At 35.7% G+C, this 23,089-nt stretch overlaps 1 protein-coding gene across 8 annotated transcripts in view; it reads left to right on the top strand.

The window, feature by feature from the left end:
- The window catches only part of VPS13B (vacuolar protein sorting 13 homolog B), a 429,893-nt gene that overhangs the window by 90,113 nt on the left and 316,691 nt on the right, over window positions 1-23,089 (top strand). For all 8 annotated transcript variants that reach the window (XM_041470605.1, XM_041470603.1, XM_041470604.1 and 5 more), the window contains one exon: window positions 4,302-4,486. In XM_041470605.1, coding sequence (XP_041326539.1) covers window positions 4,302-4,486 — 185 coding nt within the window. The remainder of the gene's footprint in view (window positions 1-4,301; window positions 4,487-23,089) is intronic.

The following is a 23,089-nucleotide window of genomic DNA, read 5'->3' on the forward strand; positions in this document are numbered from 1 at the left end:
ACTATTATAATAAATCCTGAATTATAACTGTACTTTCATCACTAGCTGGGTCTAGTTAAAATTTTCTTTAAGGAACATTTGCTGCACACATGGTACAATGCTTCCCCCATCTTGATTTTTTTTTCTATAAAAAAGGATTTATTTTCAACTTCCCATTCCTCCAAATGTGTCTGAAAATGACCAGAAGACTTTATTCCTATGGGATTGTTAAAGTACACTGAGTGTAGAATTTGCATATTGTTAAAAAAATTCATATGCTGTTACTACTCCTAAGGGACAATTTTATGTGCAACTTTTAAGTTTTGAATGTAGCATAGGTCAGTACAGTAGCTGTAATATGTATTAATTGAATAGTCAGACTTTTAAAGCAAAATCTTTTGCACTGCTATATTGTATGCTGTGATTGTCATAGCTCTTTAGATTCCCTCTGAAATACATTAATTTGTTAATAAAAATGTGTTTAGATGGACTTGTTGTCGAGTCATGTTCCTTCTGAAGTTTGCTGAAAAATGTTTTCTGCCTTATTGGTTCCTTCCCAATTTTACATTAGGAAACCCATCTTTTGAAATATTTAAACAATTTGCTCTGAAATACTTAGTTTTAATTCTGCAAAACAGCATTTAGAAATAAGGGGGAAAATAGAGAAAACATTGTGTAAAAGGATAACAAAAGGAAAAAATACTAGAAAGGAAAAATGTAACAGTGCACTTCCATACTGAGATAAATAGTAAAGGATTACAGTATGTGGCTAAAAAAAAAAAAAAGGAATAGCAGGAAACAAGCTTGGATTTGAACTCTAGGAAAACAAGTTCAAATTCTAACTTGGGATGAACATCAGAAAAGGTTTCAGAATTGTAGTCTTCACCTGTGCTTTTCATGGTACCCTGAGCTTATCTTTGGGTGGCTACAGGCATATGTGTGTAATTTGCACAGAGCATTTCTTGTGTAGCTGAGGAGCTGGAATGGGACACATGTTTTATGTAATTGTATCCACAAGACAGTGATCATGTGTCCTCTTGTGCATTTGTGTGGTAGTAATGATCAGAATATGTTCCAGGCTCTTTATTCCTTTTGGGTGTCTGAGTCAAAGTGGTTTTTTCACTGGTGGTTTTTTATCTTGTTTTGTTTTTTAAAACCAGGCAGCATCTCTCTCTATTTGCCTGACTTAATACTGGTATTGTTTTCAGATTTTGTTTCATCTCTCCTTAAAGTAGTTCTAATTTTCAGACTAGGTAATTTTCTGTTTAGATGTTTAGAAAAATGCTTTTTTTAAAGGGATTTTTTACACCAGCTAAATTCAAATGTGTTTTCCATGATTTGTACTTTTTGTGAGAAGAGCATTTTCAGGAAAGTTTTGCAGTGTGTTTAGACTTCAAACTGAAACAGGAAGAGCTTCAGGAGTTTTTTACAGATATTTCTTACCCTTTTGGTGACCTACTGTGCTGCTGTTGGTAGAAGTGAGCCTGGAATGGGGTCTGGTCATGTACTTCAGAAAAATGTGTATTTGGCTGTCAGCAGATGAGGCAGGTGGGAGATGCAAAGTTCCGCCAAACAGGTCATACGTAACTTCTTCGTTCTAGCTCGCTGTTTGCTGTTTGTGACTCCTATTAAAACAGACAAAATCCAAAAAACCCCAGCCAAACAAGGCTTAATACAAGATTTGTTCTTCAAAGGCCTCTAATGAGTTTTGATTTTTCTAGCAACAAAGGCTGTGCCTATAGGTAGATTCAGACTTCAAAGTGGGATGGATTTATTCAAACAGGAGACTGCTGTTTTTGCAGGGGTGTTGTGGAGCATGGTGTGTGTTCATATGAAAGACATTTCTACTACCAAACACAAGGCTGAGTTCTTCCATATAAACATAAAATGTTTTTCCTTCATCCCTGTTTTTTTCTGCAAATGGCATTTGGAGCTGGCAGCATAATTGTGTCATTAGCTTCAAATGAGTTGCAAATCAGAGGCAGTTTTGTTTCTGGTTTCCTCCCCCTTCTCAGCATTTTTGAGACAGGTAGTCCTGATTCCAAGCTTTATGAGGTTGGAAAACCTCATTCCAAAGAATACTGATTACTATTACAGAAGGTTACAACATCTGTTTTTGTTTGTTCTTTGTCCCTCATCTGTATTTACATCCATTTCTGAAAATCTTTAATGAGTATCTTCTTTCATAAGAATCAGTTTTTCTTTTTATTTTCATATTAAAATAGTGAGGAGCAATGGCTATTGTGGATGGGCTTTATGTGACACTTTGATCTGTGGTGTAGACATCCACAGCTGAGAAGTATTGTAATGTCCCTTTATAAGCAGTGGGCAGAAACGGTGACCTGCAGAGACATTAAATTTGTAATCCTCAGATCTTGAATGAATGGATATCTGCTATGTCTACAAGTGCTGTTGTCTTTCAATTTACCTTAAAAGGCTCTAGACCACAGTGTTAGGTGTGGATATTTGTTTTTACTGTGGGTATCTAACACTGAGCTTAATTCCTCTTGGTCCAGAGAAGATGGTTTTCACTTACCAGCTGTTTGCTTGTATTGACAAGGAATTAAAGGAAGGAGCTCTGTTTAGGACTTGAGGTGAATTCTTGTATGGCCAAGTCTAAATTCAAATTTATGACATTACGTTTAGCTGTACCATTGTGTAAACACAGTGGTTGAGAGATGTCTTCAGATGTTCAGAATGCTTATTTCCAAACCATGCTTCATAAGTCACATCTGCAGCTTGTGAGCCAGAAGTGTTAGCACCAGAATATTTTATTACTGTGCTGCTTCATCTCGAGCATAGTGATCCTGGTCACAGTTGTCTTGGTGAAGGCCCACTCTCACAATCAGATGCAGAATATTCAAGAAGTCTACTCCTTATTACCAGAATTTTGTGTCATTTTATGCTGCTGAAGGTTTTAGAATTTGAGCATCATAAATGGCCTGCTTCTTAATTCATGAAGCCTCCTGCAGAGTCTCTACTGCCAGTACTATCTCACATATGTTAGGTCATACAGCTGCTAGCATTTTGTTTTGGGCCTAGATAGGAGACGTGGTGTATTTTGGCTGCTTCTGAGAGTTCCTTGGAAGGTTTTGATTTTGCTGATCTGAAGAGTCATTGAATATCTGCATGTCTTTGCATTTTCAGTCCCTAAGCATTTTGGTAAAGCGTGCTTTTCTTCAGGGCCAATGGATTTTGTGTGCAGTTTCAGTAGCTTTGCCTCATTTGAGGCTCTGATTCCCAGGGGAACATTTACCTACTATTTGTTTTTAAGGGGTTTTAAACATGTCCCTAAAGTTTTCTAATGGAGGAGATGCTCCAGAATGAGAGAGAGCTAATACGTGGACCAGTATTTATATTTCATGGAATCGTAGAATGGTTAAGATTTGGTGCAACCTTAAAGATCATCTGGTTCCAGCCTTCCTGCCATGTAGGACATTAGAGAAAATAATGCTAAATAGCAGGAAAAGTACATTTCATTGGTGGAGTGGGAGGTGATTAGGGCAAGAATGATAAAGTTAAAGACATGATACAGGAAAAGGCTCCAAACTGAGAGGGCTAAAGAACCTTTATAGTTTTTGTTGAATGTAGTAATTCAGTCTGTTGCTTGATTTCAGGTAATAGTGTGTAAATTAGAAAGAAAAAGTAAATTACTGACTTTGCTATAGTTTTTGTAAAGCATTCCTGTTGATGGAGTATTATATTGTCGCAGAAGAATTTATTTCCCAAACAAATGTCCTTTACTTTGCCCTGTCGAATGCCTGTCTCCTCCTGTTGCTCCTCCCCAGTTAAAAGATGAGGCATTGAAAAAAATCGTAGAATCACTTAATGAGCTCTGTTAGCAAAATACAGAATGTGGGCTTGTTTATATTTTGATGTATGAATATTGTCTGTATGTTTTCTGGGTCACTAGCCATATGTCATTTAGTGATGCACGATCAGCTTTGTAAATAAGATCTGAAACATTCAGTTTTTGAACAGGTGTTTTTAGTATCTGCATAATTTTGAGTGGCTCTTATTTTGATGGGCGCACATGGAATTGCTTTTATTTAATATTTTCTAATCAAGGGATAATTAGATAAAAATATATGGGTTTTTTCTGTCACATTCTGCAGGGAGATATAAAGTTAAATCATGTAACAATTAATGTTTAGGTTTCATTTCAGAGTAAGTAGAATCAGCTCTAATCTAAGAAATCTAATAAGCATACAGTTCCAACCTTACAAACTAACTGCTTGTACTCTAATATTCTGTGACTAAGTTTTAAAATGTTTTTTTTTAATGTGACAAAGTAATGATTTTCTGTCTTTAATTTTAAACAGGTCCAAGCGAGCTCATGTCCCACTAACAGAATGCATTTTTGAGCTCCCTAATTTGACAATTCAAGCAACTAGAGCTCAAACCCTTCTGCTTCAAACTATTTATCAGAGCTGGTGTCATCCTGTTGGAAATGTCAGTTCAGTGGTGGTAAATGAAGCTTTACTGAATGAGGTTTTCCAAACTTCAGGTAAATATGTGATGCTTTTGGTTATTTATTGTGGTACAGAGCACTGCTAGTGAGTGTCCATACAGCTATATCCTTTAAATACAGCTTTTTACTTATATTAGCTAACAGATAGAATGGTTTTTTTGTGTGTATGTGGGTATGTATATCTTATATTTAAAATCCAGGATGTAAGCTAAGCCACCCAGCTTCACTCCTTGGCACCAATTTCTGGATGCATTTAATTTTCCCGTACAGGATAATTTTTCCATGCTTCCCTCATCTGAAACATCCACTTTTGCTATCTTATATGGTACGGTGTTCTTACTTCAGGATCATTGAGGGGTGCAACTGGATTATTAAGGGCTTTATTAATCAGTGGCATACATTAAATTCTTTAGAAGGGCTGCAGATGTTTCTAATTATTTCATAAATAAATGTTACTTAACTGTTGTGAAATTGCTGAAGATATGCAAGTATTGGTGATGATTACATAAATAATTAAAGTTGTTATCTGTCATCCTTTTGTAAAACATCCATAGATTTTGGGAATAAATTAAGGATTTTGACCAGTTTACAGAGGAAACCAGAATTTTCAAGTAATCCAGAAAATTATATATATATATATATTCATTTCTATGCAGGCTAGAATAATTTAGAGCTGTTATTGTTTATTTGTTGTAAATAAACCCATAACAAGAATAACAGATATTTTGGAATATCCAGCATTGTCAGTCTTGGAGGATGTGTTAGGAGAATGGTGTAGGTGCAGAAAATCATTATTTGAAGCAGAGTGGTGGCTTAGACCACTGGAAGTCTTTCAGCTCTGCATTTTTTGATCCTTTCCATTCTTCTTTCTCACTCCTCCTCTTTATTGAAGTTAAATCTATGTTGATCTAATGTTGCAAAAGAATGTGATCTGATGTGCTTTTGTGCAACCCTTGGAATACGTGTTTAAAGTGATTAAGTTTTCATTTTTTCATGAAAGTCAGTTTTGTCTTTATTCCTTCAATCTGCGTGGGTCACTAAGAATGGGATTGCGACATTTTATTTTCAAGTCCTGGTACCTGTAAAGATAGCAGGTTTGCAATCCACACCATGGAGAAATCAGAAAACACAGTTGTTTGATTGCTTCAGATGCTCTTGGGGTTTGCACAGTTTCAAACTAACCTGTTCTATTATTTAACATGTTTCAGTCCATCCATGCAATGAACTGTGAAACAACTCTGCTAACAGTATCAGTGCAGAATAGAAATCTGGAGCACACATTTTACGTACTTCAAATAAAGTAAATGAACAATATAATGCAGTTATTTTGATCTTCTCTTGTTCATGGCTTTACGCTTCACCTGGTAAATGTTACACTTCTGTAGTGGTGCTTGGCATTAAGCAGACTGAAGGCAGCTTTGTGTTCAAGGCTATGAAATGATTGCTGTCAATCCTTTTGTCTGAGTTTTTGGCTTCGTTGAGTCTGTAAGCCTCCTACCGTTCGTTTGAATACTGTTGTGTAAAATCTAATATCATGCCTTGTTGGAAGCCATCCTTCCACGTACTTTAACAGTAACATGTATGCGTGTAAGCCTCTAAAAGATACTTGACTGTATTTGCACAGGGAAGTTGAAATTTCAACTTCTCTTTTGTCATTTTTCTTTTTTCTTTTCTTTTTTTTTTTTTAATGAAGTAACTCTGAGGATAATACAGTCAGTAAGGAACTTGTCAGTAAACAAGACACTTGTCAGTAAACAAGGCACATCTGTTAAACACTTTCACTTACTTTCAACTTAGTTTCTCCAACATAAAACAAAAACTGCTGAATGTTTTACTTGGGAGTCCTTGTTTTGAGTTCCTGCCTGCCACTGCATGCCCCAGTGCTCCTTTAGGCTGGTACAGAGTGGCCTTACAGGGCTCGTGTGTTGGGCCTGGCAGTAGCCTGGCAAGGTATTTGGGCTGCCCCTCCTGCCACTGTGTCTCTGAGAATCTTTGTGGGTGAACAGATGAGCTTTTCTTGTGTAACCTAAACTCTCAAGGAAAAGATTGCCTTTTTCCCATGGTATTGTGTTTTCCATCTGAGCACAACTTGTTTTTGGCTATGCACAGAAGTAATACTTTAAAGAAAATAGGCTTCCATCTCCTGGTGTTGTGGATTAATATTTTTTTGATTAATTTGCTGCAAGTAATGAAAGTATAAACACTTGTTTTTAAATTGCTGTTTGCTGTCTGTCCTTTTATTTTTCTGATTATATTTATATTAAATTGTAGTGTTCTTGCAGGAAAAAGCAAGAATGTACTCAAAGGTTCCCTTTCCTTCACTTTATTCTATTTTTCAGGGAGTCTTTTTCTTGAAATTAATTGCTTACTTCTGCTATTTCAAAGAATCATAAACTATGTGTTTCATGAATACAGCGGCCCAAATTTTCTTATATGTTTACATTTTCAAACTTCTAAAAGGCATCTTTATAAGTAATTAGAAATATAGCAGGACAAACAGCTATGTCTCTATCCAGATTTTTCCCCGGTTAAAAGTAAATAAAAAAGCCCTCCCTATATATGACATTATTCTGACAAGAAAGAAAGGGCATATGTATTTTTTCTTCTGTTTGTAATGGTCTGCTGTTATCCCGAGGTTTCCAGGAAATCTGACTGCTATAGGTGGATCACAGGATTTTATACATTCTTTTTACTCAGTGTAACATTATGCTTGTTTTGTAATTTGTGAAAGAAATGTGTCCTCCTGTGGAAATGGTCTAGTTATTAGCTACCTGCCCAGATCTGTTCTACCAATCTGTTTCACTGATATTCTGTGACTTCAAAGTTTTCTTCTCTACGTAGCTCCTCATATGTAGCTAGTCTCAAATATGTTTGCCATTTGTTTACATAGCCTACAACTTTCCCAAGTGCTTATGTCTGTATTGCTACTTTTTGTGTGTGATTGAAGGGTATTGTTGGACTGAAACAGTTCTTGCTGAGCTCTTTATGTCTTTGTTGGGGCTTTGTGCCAGATGCTATTGAGAGTGTTGGGCTTCCTTAACACATCAGTTCAGTATTACTTGAACTAAAAAGTGATGCCACAACCCTTTGTAAACTCTCAGCCAAGATTTTTTTCAGCAGCCACTGTTCTATGGCTTTTTCCAACACAGCTATATGCTTTTTCCAACACAGCCATCTCATCTATTGAATCAAAGCACCCCCCGTGGCAGAGAGAAATGATGAGGAGGACTCCATCTTATCAGAAGGCTAATTAATTATTTTATTACTCTATATTATTCTATATTATACTATACTATATTACATCTAAACTGAATCTGCCAAGCACTCAACCCTGCTCACAACTGCACTCATCTTGTGACTCTCTTGTCAGCCGACAGTCCCAACACACACACACTCTTGGTCCTGATAGGCCAAGGAAACAAAACATGATCACTTTGGATAAACGATCTCCATATTTTCTTCTGCTTTTGCACAAACACAGGCACAGCAAATGAGATAAGCTTTTTCTTTTCTTCTTATTGCTTTTCCTTTCTCTGAGGTTCAGAGAATGTGAATAATCTCAGAAATCCTTGGGAAGAATTGTGCCTTGCTTTTCCCTGTGAAGAGAAATGCGGCTACACTCTTCCAGTTTTATAACTTTATCACTGAAACTTATAATATGGGCGTACAGTATGGGCTAAGATATTCTATAGGAGAGGAACAGGTAATATAGGGGAAAATAGAAATAAAAAATGGAAAGGAAGAAAAAGAGGAGAAACAGTATCACCTAATGAAAAGGGAAGAGAGCAGCAGAGGAATATAAAACAAGAAGCAGGTAGAAAGAGTTAAGGTAGCAAAGCAGTAGAAGTTAAGAAAACCAAAAATTAATAGGAAGACAAGTACAGATGCATGAGTTGCAGGAAAGGGGGGATCCTTTGGGAGGGGCACATGACTATTGGCCTTTTCACCTGCTGTGGAGATGCTCACAAGGTACAAAGGCCCCTTTGGGAGCCAGTTTGCTAGGTAATGGCTGAAAGACCTTCTATGGATCTAGTTTAAAAAGGGAGCTCTGCACTGTGTGTTTCCACAAACATATGAACAGAGTTTATTGCTAGTGTCTGGAGTTCTGTCCTAAACTTTCACCTGGACCAGAAATTTTATCCTGCTCCACAACTTGTTTCAAAGATTATTGAAGCTGAAGTTGGTCTAGGGATTCAAAACAACCTCTCAGAGCTCTATGCTCTACAGATTCTTTTCTGTAATAGATTAATGGAATACCAGAAAGGGAAGATTGCTTGAAGATTAACACTCTTTTGTCCCCCATCTACTTTCCTCCCCCTTGTTCTTCATAAACCTTTTCCTATTAGGAGAAAGACACTTTACTCAAATATTCCCTAGTTTGTTATTACACTGTTGTCTTCATTAGATCATCTGAGAGTTTATTTTCAAATTAAGTTGCCCAAAGGCAAGCTGTCTGAAAAAAAAAAAATAAATTGGAAGTCTCAAAAGCAGTTTGTGTGTGTTTGGTATCTGATAGAACTTAAAAATGAAGTGCCTGTACTACTTAAAGTTTGTCATACATATTAGTAAGGTCTCTTATCTTAAAACTTCCAGTAAAAGATGCATACAGTACTGTGATTGACTGAGCATAGAACTTGTGGAAGACAGATAAAATGAGTATGTCAGGAAAGATGTATGTTTTTACTCTAGAAATTTTTAATAAACATGTTTAAATATTATGTCTGTCTTAGCTTGAGAATATTTAATTCTGCTGAGAGCAGGTTTTTAATTATAAATTATATGGAATTTAATGAAACTTCTGAAAGCATTCAACTCCCTTCGTTGCAATTACACCTTTTGTATTCCATAGATTTAAATGTCTAGTTAGGAAAAGTTCTTTTTAGGGTTCTTAGAAGTCAAGACAGATTAAAAAAGAGAGATAATATAAGCAGATAAACTTACTACTTGAATAAGTAGGCATTATAATTTAAGTACAAGATTAATGCATACTGCCTGAAACAGTTATACAAGAACAAAAACTATAGAAAACTTAAAATAGATGGGAATACTAGTGACAAAATGCAGCATAACAAACAGAAAGTAAAACAGCTGCAGACAGCTTTTTGCTCTTTTTCATGGGTCAAGAAAAAGCATTACTGACTTTTTAATGCATTACATCTAAAATAAAAAAAGGACAAAAGCAGTCTTCAATCCACATGAAACTCTTTGGAAATTTATGTTTTGGTTTAATTTTATAATCCTTTTGGTATACAAGCACAACAGCATGTTACTTGTCAGTTAAATAATGTAAGTTCTTATGCTTGTGAAACATCCCAGTTCTACATTTCCATCACTATTAATGAGGAAACAAATGTGAATTTGAAATGCATAATGTTTTCTACCTTACTGCATGTATAGATCTTAATATTATTGCAATTTAAAATATAAAATATACAATTTAAAATATAAAAGTAAGTGTCCAAAATACCAAAATATTAGGAAAACAACACTAGTTAAGATCTTTCAAAGGCTGAGCATGATTAATCCTATAGAGTAATTGTATTTTTTCCATTATTTGTTAGTAAGTACCTGAAGCACTCTGTTTCTAACCATTTCAGCTTGCCAAGAAAATACATACACAGTCACACATGGCTTTAGTTTACTCTGGAAAACTGGAACTTGCTACCACTTTTTCCTTGTCCTGTTCAGGTAGTTCATTATTTTGTTGACAGTTCGGTTCCATTAATCTGGTATTTTTGGGAAAATTGCTTGCAGACCTTACATTTCTCTACTGAAGGTGATCAAATAGGCATTGAATCCCTCATGTAAATGATGTCTTAAAGTTAAAATAAAATCTATTTTCCAGAAAGTAACTGTAAAACTATTTTATGCAAGATTTCATGTGGGATACCTTAATGGTTGAATAATAAATTTTACCTCATAAAAATGAAATTCAATAATACAGTAGCTTTCTCAGCGCAGTAGCATCTGGTTGAATCTCATGAGAGCCAATATTTTCCAACTCATTAGGATCATGTCGTTCTGTATGTCGTCAACATTGACTTAGCCAAGCTACCTTTACTTACATAACCGCCAAACTATTAAATAGGTCTCTTGTGGAGTGAAGTCAAATATTCCTCTTATTTTGCTTTTGCCTTGGAAGAAGAAAAGAAAATGTACATGCTGTAACATTTAAACATCTGGTCTAAACCACATCAGGGTAACAGTGAGGAAAGTAACAGGATTCAGTATTCTTCCCAGGTGTACATATAAAAAAGGGTTGTGGAGCTGCTGCATAGTTCTTTTAACCACTTAGGAAAAAGACTAAAATAAGTGACTTGCCTTTCTAATACCCCTGTTTTTAAAACTACTTTTTTCTCTTGCCTGCTCCCTTGCCACTGAACTGCAAAACACAAAAGCCAGCCCAAGACAGACATTTCAAAGTTTAAAGGTAATACAGGTTGTTCAGCTCTAACTTCCTTGCAACATACTGGCATTTAATCTCTGTTCCATATAACATGGACAATTTTGCATTCATTTAGAGGGGTATGAATTGAAATTTCCGTCTAAAATAGAAGTGTAAGAGTCTGTTCTCCTAATTGCTTGGAAGTGGCAGGACACAGCTATATGAAACTTGCACAGTATAAGCAGTTTATTGTCTTGTGTGGGTGATTACCCAAATGGTGTCCTTATCCTTCACTTAGGCCCAGAATGCAGAGTGTAAATAGTATTATTTTTATATGTTGAGCATTTCTGTGAAACTCTGGTAGATTATCAACTCTAATTTCAGATGGAAAACCAGCATGGATAAGCAGCCTAAGAACCTAAGATTTCTTCTTTAGCTCAATTTTTTTAATCTTAGTATAGTTGTGTATAAGATGTTATTTCCTCTTGTAGTAAACACTTTCAGTGATATTCCTAAGTCATGAACTGACTTGCACTGAAAGGAGATAGGTGGGACATTTTATTATTTCAGTATGTAATCAGTGATATTTATCTTGCTGAGTATCTGAATAACTCTTCTGCCAGAAGCAATGGCTCTGTTGTGGCCTGAAATGAGGAACTGTCATGGAAAGTATGCATTGAAACCAATAATTATGATCGCCTTTTCATTTTTTTCTGGTCTAATTAATATGTACTAATAAGCTTTGAAATTGAAACATACAGTATTCTGATGAAAAAATGGTGGTAGGCATACTTAAGGCTTTCATGTGAGCTTAACTTTGATATGTAATGTTGTGCTAAGGAATCTAATGTACTTCAAAATCCACATGAGACTTTTTAAATGTCTTTTGTGTTGAAAGTGAATGTATACATACTGTCAACAGAACAGTGAAGGAGAAAAAAAATAAATCAGTGGGTTGTGAAACGAATACATGCATGCATGAAATCCATAGCTGTGCATAAATGTGTACAGATTTCTTGTTTCAGAATTGCAGGAGAGCTCAGTTCAGTGTCTGTGTTGAAATGAACAGCAAACTCTTGAGTATGTTGGTGTGCTACCAAAAAACCAAGACACCTAAGCTTAGAGCTATAAATAGTGCCCTCACTCCAGAGTCAGTAGTTTATTTGCACAAATAGCAATGTGACTGAGAGCACCTGTTTTGTTTGTTCAGCTGCTAGTTTGATGTTATTGCTCGTTCTTGTGCCTGGATAGCAGAGAGGTAGGCTGCCTTTTTGCCTTGTTCTAGCTGCCAGCTACTGCATCAGGTGAAAAACTTGACAGGGAGATTGAGATGTTGGCTTCTAAGAACAATAGAGCATCTTGAGCCTAAATTACTGAAATTCAGAATTACAGCAAGAAGGCTAGGAAGAACGTAAGTCTTGAATCTGCTGAATAATAGAAACTGTGAATTTTCTGAGAAACATTCAGAGCACACACAAAAGAAAACTTCAGAGATAGCCTTCAGAGAAGGAAAGCTTATTTTTTTCTGTGGGTGTGCAAAGGCCCAGAGAACCTGTCAAATTTAGAGTGAACCTGGAAACCATCAGTGGTTGCTGATATAAAAATAAACCATGAATGAGGCGGCCATAGTGCTTTCTTGACATCTGTGTTTTTTAAGAAAAAAGTTTGTGCAGAGGTGTTGCAGTAGAAGTATTGATGCCAGTCACTGCCATTTCCTGAACACTGCTTTTCAGAAGAGCAGAAGAAAACTATTTCTTTGTATCTGGCAAAAAATAATAGGGTTGTCAGAAAATTCAAGTTGGAAGGGTCTACAGGAAGTCTCTGCTGTTCAATCTTCTGTTAAAATCAGAGTCAATAATGGGATCAGACCAAGTTCTTTAGGGCTGTACCCAGTCAGACCTTGAAAATCTCCAGGGGTAAGAATACCCTACCTTTCTGTGCAGCCTGTGCCACTGCTAGACTGTTCTCATGGTGAGAAAGCTTTTCTACCATTCCAGGCAGAACCTTTCACATTTCAGTACATGACAATTGTCTTTCATCTTACTACTGTGCACCTCATCGCAGCTCTCTCATACGTACAGGAAGGCTGCTAATATGTCAGGTGTGTTGCTGCTGGTTTTGACCCTATTAAACATTAGAATAAAACTAAAACTTAGAAAGCCTGACTAGTCTTAACACTCTCTGATGGTGACTCTGAAGTCTTTTTCCTGTTCTAATTCTCATGCCAACTGGATTTAACCTGAGTGTTGATGCATCACTATATACAAAATAAATCATGCTGTTTTCTGATTAGTAAATATACTGATGTATGACATGAATTAATTCCAGCTTAGACTATCTCTCTCTGCTGGTTTGACATTTGTGGAAATTCCCAAAGTCAGTATCTCTCCTTTTGGCCTTCCAATGAAAGAATCCTATTTCGTGGCCTCTAGTCTGTGTTGTGAGATATCCTGAGAGGAAATTAAAACGCATACAGGTGCTACAGCACAAATAAATTATTGTAGTTTATGGTCATTATGGTATAATGTTTTCTGTTTATGGTGTTATTGGACATTTTTTATTATGTTTACTTATTTTTGTTTATTGAAACAACTTGAATCACTTTAAAAGAATTTGGAATGCCTTATAGTGCATATCTTCCCCCTTTTTTATTCAGAATGAGACATTTCAGTTTGGAAAAGAACAGACTAATTAGAGGTTTTGATCTTGAGGAGGCAAGAAATATCAAGACATTTTTTAATGGAGTAGATTATTAAGGAATGTGAATGAAATGAGAAAATAGTAAAGATAAAATTGAAATATTCCTGTTAGGAACTTATTGTAGTAAAAATGTGTTTATTTGTAGTAATAGTTTTTAGGGAAAAAAAACCCAAGGCATAATCAAAATTAGATAGGTTTAAGAATAAGTAACTATTAAACATGGTAGAAGCATGTTTTCTGTTTGAAAATATGTCATATTGACTGCTGACCTTGAGTAGTAAGTTTATGTAATATGTATAGTCTTGATCAAATAAAAGTTGTACTGAGTTTAAGTCATGGGGCAGATCCCAAATATTGGACTGCTGCTTAAAACTTATTAGTGTCTACAATACTGAGAGTTAAAAAATACTAGTATTCTCTAAAGTTACTTTTATAGAATAAACTCTAGTGAATTGTATGGAAAACAACTTGCCACTTGTGAGAGTATTTAGGTTCTTGTGACAATGTAAGATGATAAATACTAATGATATTCTTGCCATAGGCCATAGAGATACCTGATTATTATGTACTGCAATAGCAATTTTTAGTCTGATGTCCCATGTGATTTCATATTATATTAAATCAAACTTTAAAAAAAGATACATGCCTTGTAATTATTTTAAACCTAGTGATTATAGATCCTAATCCCATTTTTTAATTGCATGGATATTCAAGAAAAATACCTTCTTCTCCAGGAACATATCATGTGGGAGAGTTGTTAAGCTGTTAACAATGCACACTGTATGAGGAGTAATTATTGTATTTCTTGCAGTCAAGAATAATGTTTTTCCTATGTGTCTAGTCTGCCTTATAGTCATAGAATATAATGAGTGCAAGTTATATGTAACATGGTAATGGTAAGGACAAAAAGTGTATTTTTATTGGAAAATACTGAGCTTCAATTATAGGAGCTCTTTTTCCCATTAATTTTTCACTTAGTGTTAGGTCTCTAAATGCAGGCACTTCTTTTGGAGGAATATTCTACCAAAAGTAGAAAAGCACAGTAACATAAAAAGGCAGTAATGATAAGGGAGACAAAGGCCATGAAACATTAGGTTCTCAGGAAGCTATAGTACGCAAGAAAACTCTTAAATTAACATTTTACAGTTTTGATTTTGCTATTGGAAGGTAATTATTAAGGAGCTAATATAGAAAGGGATGTGTTCTATTGCAGTGTTATTTAATGGTATCCTGTGAATGTCCCTTCTATTTGTGTGAAGCATAATACAAAAATTAAAAATGGCATAAGCAGATGTAGCTGCTTTGATATTGCTTTGAAGTGTTGTACTGCTGTAGGCAAGTGTTCCTTGTGTGTAGTATTCTAAAGCTATGTATCACACTATGTGAAACAGTAATCAAAATCTTGGATTCTAAGGAGATGGGAGAGATCTCTGTATAACCAGAGCTCCTGGATTCTGGGATTTTTACCTTATGTGAAATAAGAGCTCTTATACCTGCCTAACATTCTCCAAAACATACTTTGTAATAGGGCTTCTGGCTGTTCAAGGAAAGTAATCAGAACTATTTTCAGGAACAACTTTGTTTTAGTTGGAGATCATCTAAATAAGCAAAGTCCCTAGTCTGAGCTTAGTTTCTTTCTTTTATGACTCCATCAAGTTCAAACCAAATGTGTTTTGCCTGATTTTTTTGCTTTGTTTTGAGTGTAGCATGCTGAATAAATCCAGATATTACACTGTCTTATGCTGATTTCTCCCAGTTTGTTGCTGTGACTTTGTTGCTGCATCTTGCTAATGCTCTTTTCCTACTTTTACTGTATTTTTGTCAAATTCTGTGGTAGTCAACCCTTTATTGAACTTCTTGGTTCCAGTCTTTATGCATTCTCCTGATTTGCCTCTTTTTTCTTCTTTAATACACAACAGGGGACAGTTAGGTATGGATAGGTAGAATTGTCTCTTGTGTGGTAGTTTCAGAGGTTTTTCTCATTAAAGATGCTTTCTCTGAACTGAGATTTATGGTAAGCATTTTCCCCTCCCCCCATCAGTTACTGTAGGCAGGGGAGTGACTAGAAGATACAGAAATTAAGAAGAAATTCAAGTCTCGGGTGGTATTATATGTTTTACATCTTGACTTCTGGAAAGGGTGTTCCTATTACTATTCTAGTAATTATTCAGATTTTCCATTTTGAAGAAATGGACTTTTTTTTTCTCAACCTGCTGTTAGAAGAAAAAAACCTTAATTGCTCTAAGGGGTGTAATCTTGTTGAGAAGCTACATTTACTTCTTCAGATGAATTGTCCCAGTAGTGGAATTATACTGTAGAGTGTTTCTGTTTCTTGAGCTAAGTGAATACTGGATGTTTTAGAGCAAAATGCAAGAATTCCAACATTATAGAAGCCAGTCATCTTTGCAACTCTGATGAGACTTGGATTTCCCTTCGTTTGATTGCTTGTGTTTTACCTGGCTTGTGTGACACACCACAGCTGGATATAGCACTTCTGTTATGTCAGCTGCTTTATTCTTGCATCAGTTACCACTTTTCGTTCTCCTGTATGTACACTCAGGTTTGCAATGTAGCCGAATACCAGGTATTTTAGTACTTGGAATTACTGGAGAAAGTTTTTAAAATAATAATTATTAAAAATACTAATAAATTAATTGCTTGCTTTACTACAAGCCAAGAAAACCAAGAAGAGTTTTCAAACTGACTGATAGCTTTCCTACCTATTTTAGAAAGTCAAGGAGTCCATAAGATTTCAATTTTCATCCATCTCCCAGAATATTTTCCTTACCTTTTTGCTATCTTTTCAGAGAAAAACTTTTAGGAAAAATCCATTTTTTGCTGTCTCAGTATCAGCCAATATAGTGAACTCAGTGGCTTGTACTTGGAAGTTATCTGGTGTGTTTTGGTTTCAGTTTGGATAGCAAAAAATACATTCTCCAGATGTGGTTGTGCCTGTTGTTTGATAGATGGCTCCATTCAGCTTTCTTATTTTGTGTTTTCTGATATTTTGGGTTTTGACGGACTGTACTAAATTCTGTTCCTTTCCTTGAATGATTGTGTCATCTCAGAAACTCAGACATCAATTAAATTTTGAGATTCAGAATTACTCTTTTCAATACCTTCAAATTTGTGGGGAATAAATTAGTCATCCATCTACAGTGAGTTCAGCAAAATAAGTGAAATAAGAACCTGGTTTAATTGTTTGCTTGATTTTAAGCTTCTGTGTTTCCAAAGGATGACTAGAGTTTGAGAATGCTGTGTCAGAGGGACTTTGGATATCACAAGAGTCTGTTGTGATTTGTGATCAGATGTGAGTCCATTTTTACCCTGTAGGATGGAGAGGAGTGGCAGCCTTGCCTTGCAGAAGCGTACTTACCTTGCATCAAAAATGTACAAAAGCCAAGCAGGTTCTTCCAGTACAGTCTGTTAGAAGCAAAGGAAATGGAAAGATGGAGGATGATTTATTTTATTGATGTATTTACTTTTTAAACTAGTCATACTGTTGCTCATGCTTCCCAGGATTTAAATGCAGTTTTTGATGAGTGCTTGACAATGAGTATTGCTGTTGTAAGTAGTTATGACTGTGCTTGCTATGCTCTGTCAGTAAACATCTGACTGGCAGGTTTAGAATTGTAGTGTATACAGTGTAAAACGCCTGTTAGATATCTATTATACTTAATCTTTTTGCAGATTCTTTTAGAGTCACTCTTGGCTTTTAAAGAATGTAGTTTCTGTGTGTATTCAAGAGCTTTTCAAATGCTGTGGAATTGTGTTACAAAGATAATGTACAGTTCAGAGGGGTGAACTGCACTATTCTGGGCACAGTCTTATGAAATTGTATCTAAAAATAAACTGTTTGTGCCAACAAACCAGATCACTTCAGAGACATTAGAAATCCATAGATATTTATGTCTACTCCTTTTAGACTGAGCATAAGCTTTAAAGCAAAGCTTTGAGGCACTGACGTAACAGCATTTGCAGTTCTGTTGAAAGCTCATATGATTGTGTCTTGCTATAGCTCTCATAGCTCCTGATTTCATCAGTTAACTCTGTATTCCGTTCACTGGGCTTAGATGAGGTGGTTGTGATCACCGAAGTGCTAAGCACTTGATCTTCTGTCTTTCAAGAAAGCTTTTTATAAAACTTGCTTTGATGTGTACTTCGTGTCCAGGCTACTTTCCCAGTGGGATCGCTTTTATGCTGCTGTCTATTCATATGTTGCAGTATCCCATATGTTATCAATGAAACACAGCTTGCCAGCAGATTTTGAGCTTATCACCAAGATAGTACCTCTACCATATTCAGCAATAAGATCAACTACTTCTCTAATTCATAAAATTTGCTTTCTGTAAATTTGCACAAAGTCTTGAAAAATTCTCTTCACAGGTACAGAATATTTCCTAAATGCAAGAAAAAAACTATCTGAAAAAGGGAATAGTGCTGGACCAAACTATTGTCATGACCTCAGTCTTCGCATCTCATGCCCTCCCACTTCCTTTGCTGCCTTCATTTGAATGATTTGCTGAGTTTGAATGCAAGCCTTTAGGCAAGTTTCTTTCTAACAATGTCAGTAGAAAGCTGTTCTAACTTAAAAACTGAATGGGAAAATGACCAACAGAAAAGAGCTGGTGATTTTTACAGCATTGCAATAAGCACTAAAAAGTCCACACGCATGGCTATGAGATGAAATAAAGAAATATGGCACAGAGCATTCACTGAAAACACATTTTTTCAGTATTTGTCTATTAAGCATTCAGTCTGTCAGGCATTCTGTCAGATACTGGATTTGGTATGGTAGCACTTGATGAGAAAACTGAGCTGCAGCAAAAGAAGCAGCAGACTTTTTAATAGAATACCTTGAAGCAGGTGTGCAAATAAAATGGATGATTTTCTGGGGAACTGAATTTGTGCATTTCACTCCATTTTACATTCTGAAGCTGTTCTGAGTTAAGAATGTTGTCATTTGGGTTTTTCTAATACTGCCCAATCTTTTCTGGAACCCATTGAACTGTACACATTCTTCCAGGGTGAACATGACACTGCTTTATTGTACCAGGTGGCTTTGCTCTTAGGCTTTCAAAATGCCGTGAGTATCTGCAGGTTAATTAGATGAATATTGTTAGATTTTCTTCAATTCTTCCTTTGAAATTCTTGTTTGCTGTAATGCAGTAAGATTTATCTGTAGAATAAAAACATCTCTATGTGTGTATTACATTCCTTAATCCCCTTTGCATTTTGGAAAACTACTTTTGCTCTGCCATTTGGATATAATTGCACGTGTTGAATGTATTTGAACTTACTCTCATAATGTTTATTTCCTATGCATTTATAGTACTTCAAAAGTTTCTATTGCAAAGTACAGAGAAACTTGAAGCTTTATTGTGCCAGTCTATGTTCAAATGGCTGTGAACCACAGTGTAAATTTTGAAACCAACTCTGAAATTGCTTTGCTGCTGTTTTGAAACTGTTTTCATTAATAGTAAGTTGTAGTCAGGTAAATCTTCTCATAATGTAAAGGGAAAAGATACGCCCTTCATTTCTGTAAAATCCACTTTAGTTTTCTTCTGTACCTAATAGTCATCCTCTGTTTCATTGAGGTAGTACAGTGCTTTCTTGTTTTAGGAATTAGAAAGGTACTTAGTGCAGTTGCACTTGAAATCACAGTTCAGAACTGAAGGACACTGCTTACCAGGTGGAGCTCAGGAACCTGCTGGCCTTAGTGTCAGGATGCCTTCTTTTTGTAAGCCATAATATCTGCCACTCACTTCTTCTTTCACCTATGTTAAATGCAAATATAAACTCTCAGCCAAGTCTTTATATTCAAATGTTGAATGCATTTTGTTTGTTGCCATTTTTTCTTATCTTTCCCCAGTTTTAAGCACACAAACAAAAAGAGCATCAAGGTGAGAAGATACTCCATGGTGGTTCTACTTCAGATGAACGTTCTATGTTGTCTTGTCCTCCCAGAAGTTTCAAAAACTTGACTTCCAAATGCTGGTCAAGTCATTCTTTTGAGAGGTCACTGATCATTTTAAGGCTTCTTTGGAGTGGGAGATGACTCAGAAATTACATGGAAACGTTAAAAGATTTCTTTGTAAGAGGCAAATCTACTCATATTTCAGTCAAACTGTATTATCTATTCAAAATGTAACTTCTCAAAAAGTTCCATTATCCAAAACAAATTCCAGTTAAAAAGATGCTTTTTATGTTGACAATAGTTCATGACTGTAACAACTTTGTGAGACTGCAGGGGCTTTTTTGATAGTTTCATGCTGGTGTAAGTATAGGAGGAAAATCCTGCGGCCTGTATTATAAAAGCATCAAGGCTGGATGATCACAAGGCTTCCATCTTTTCCTATTAATTTTGTGTTACTTGATGGTTCACAAATTTTCTGTTTGAAATGTTGGTTCCCTCAGTTTTCTAATTGAGGCCAGCTGCTTTCTGAACTATCCTCTTGTTCAGGCTGTGTCTCTTTAGTTCAGTTGGCCCTTTCTAGGTGCTAACTGAAGTATATTTTGCTGTTGTATTTTTTTCCCCCCCTTTGCTAGCTCTTTTAATTGCAAGATATTAGATATTGGTAGTCTAAACACCAGGAAACTGATTTGAAGTTAAAGAAGAATAATTTAATTTTCTGATGGTTGTCATGGCATTCATCAGTGTAATCTTTAAAACAAAAAACCCCCAAAAAAACAAAGCATCAAATATTATTTTATAGTGACTCACCTATTTCATGAGCCAGTGGAAACATAACCTTCTCAGGAACTTACCAAGCAGCAGCTATTGAATAATCATCGTTATATCTATTGCCAGTAGTTCAGAGATATGTTGTGATTTTAGACACTGGCAAGAACAAACCTCTCTTGTTGTTATAAGTGGTTTTCATTGTCAGGCATTTATACTTAGCTAATTACCTTAGACATTTTTTTGTTTTTCACAAATTCTCTCTGGTAAGGGAATCTTCCTTATAATAAGGGGAAAACCCCCTAAATATAGAAATGTTTCAGCAGCACTCTGCTTAGTCAAGGTGGTCTGTGGAGGAGATGGCTTGGGGTTTGTGTGGTTTCATTATTTCTAACATAGCTGTTCATACTGTTTCCTTGCTACTAAAGTTGCTGGTTTATGGCCTGCAATGTAAAGTGGATAGAAGCCTCTTGACTGTTCAGCTATCCTTGCTGCTGGATTTGAAACGTGATTTTCTGGCACGGCAACCTTTGATGTCAGTAAGGTTAGATGACTTCTTTGCTTTCTGTCCTTGATGTGGACCATCAGCTTTATTAGCCTTGGAATCTGTGTAAGATGAATTCCTTAAGCCTACTGTGAGTTCTGCATGTTTTATCCTGCTTTTCCCAGTACCACATAATGTTGTGCAGTGCTTCTCTTCTTAAGTTTTTAGTTCCACACCTGTTTCTTTGTTGAAAAAAAAAAAGCTTCTGGAATATATAGGTACAATAGAATTCTCTTTTATATCATTCTCATCTGTGTTAAGAACTTTTTGATATTTCAGTTGTAGGACTCTGTTTCCCAACAAAAGTCATGTGACATCAGCAGTGCGGTGCAATAAGAGCTCTCTTAGGATTACTTAAAATAGAATGGAAGACTTTGAGTATATAAGGTTGTGTGGCCTTGAATGTGATTTTTATTTGATATATGAGCTGTGACATAGCTATTGCATGACTGAGATGTGCCTGTAAGCGATGCCGTGTACAGATGGGTTTTCTCTGAAACAAAGCCAGAGACTAAATCTGAATGTGCTCATTTAAAGGGTAAAGAATACTTCATAAAACATATGGAAACATTTCTATGTTTTTTCATTAAGAAGACTTCTTACTCCTTATGCATTTTTTGATTGTTCATGCTAATGTGTCATTTACCTGAATCAAGACTGCCTATGCATCACTTCAGTTTTAGTGACATTTGTATAGTGGTATGAATATTTTATTAAAAAACCCACTAAATATACTTTTCTATTATTCTAGAGATTTTCATTATTTCAAAGGTGAAGTGTTGGAAAAAACCTCACCATTATGTATTGCAAAACACTTTATGTAGGAAGTATAGAAAACAATAGTAATAGGCCTGTTGCACAGTAGGATTTGAATTAAATGGTTATTGGGATCCACTGGTATAAAATAGAGAATTATTTAAATTTGAACAAGAAATTTATAAAAGAGAATCTCTTCTCAGAAGTATGGATGCTGAAAATGTGCAGGAGCCATGGCAGCCCACAGCTTAGCAAAGGCTTTCTATGTCATTCTATGTCAATCGGAGGATGGAACACCCAAAGTACCTCAGCTTCTGTGGTCTGTCATTACTTACCAGAACACTGTGGAAGAAATATATGTTATTGATTTTTCTCACTTTATGGGAAAAAAAATTTAAATTGCTAAACACTAATTGGTAAATTTTTCTACTCTATTTATTTGAAGGGATGTGTGGTGGAAATTGCAAATCTTAAGTTTTTCAGTTCTGCCCACATATTTACCATCTGATTTTCCTGATTAGGCTGTGCTTTAAATTTGAAACATCCTTTAGCACTATCTATAGCATGCAATATATTATGAAATTATTTTTTCCTACTACGATGTCAAATCCATAGTGGGTTTTAACACTAAAATGTATTAAATTAATCTAGTGATGGCATTAATAGCTGCTCTTCAAGATTACTAATTTAGCAGAACATGGCCCTGATGCTTGAGGTTCCTGGGGAGTAGGTCAAAACAGATAATATTTCCCTTGGAAAAGAGGGATATTAAGTACATTGCAAAGCAGTGGTGTGTGTTTTCTTTGCAATTATAGATACCTCATTATAATGGATCAGGAGTTTTGCTTTGTGCTCCCTCAGACCCATGATTACAGTGATTCTGAGCCAGAATTTTTCTTACACTATTTTTTCAGCCTTACTGTACCCCTAATAGAAGGTATTAGGGTTCAAGAAACAAACATGTAACACTTGTTACATGGATCTAGGTCTTACAAAGTCATAGATAGTTTTTCAGAAACTCCTGGCACCTTTTATTCTTGTACACCCTCTTGAAGTGTTTTGGTGCCAGATTTTGATTTGTAGGCATGTTTATAAGGTTAAGGGATTTTAAAAACTCATCTGTCCTGTCATATAAAGGATGTGATTTCCTTTTACTTTTAGGAAGTAGGACCATACTACTGTGTATAGGGGCATTGTACACTGCACTCCTGACAGCAGCTTTCCCACATGTATAGTCAAACAGATATGTGAGCAGTTCATTCAGCTCGTAGGTCCAGCTGGAAGTTGTTCCTTCTGAGGATTATTTTTCAGTCATTTTAGCTGCTTTTCTGGCTTATAATGTGCCCACATGAGCATGAGAGGCAACTGAAGGTAGAGGGGATGATGGCATTGCCCAGTGGAGAATGCCTCAAAGGTGAATTAATTTATAAGCTGGTCTTGGTATCACTCTCTGCAGAAGTCTCAAACTCATCTTTTAATGCATCAGGTCCTTTTACTTTCTGAAAGGTGTACAGTCTTTCAGGTTAAGATAATTTATATTCTTTGTGTGTTTAATATAATTATTAATACTAG

The sequence above is a fragment of the Pyrgilauda ruficollis genome, unplaced genomic scaffold (genome assembly GCF_017590135.1).
Source record: "Pyrgilauda ruficollis isolate IOZ18807 unplaced genomic scaffold, ASM1759013v1 scaffold25, whole genome shotgun sequence".
In the NCBI taxonomy this organism is placed as follows: Eukaryota; Metazoa; Chordata; class Aves; order Passeriformes; family Passeridae; genus Pyrgilauda; species Pyrgilauda ruficollis.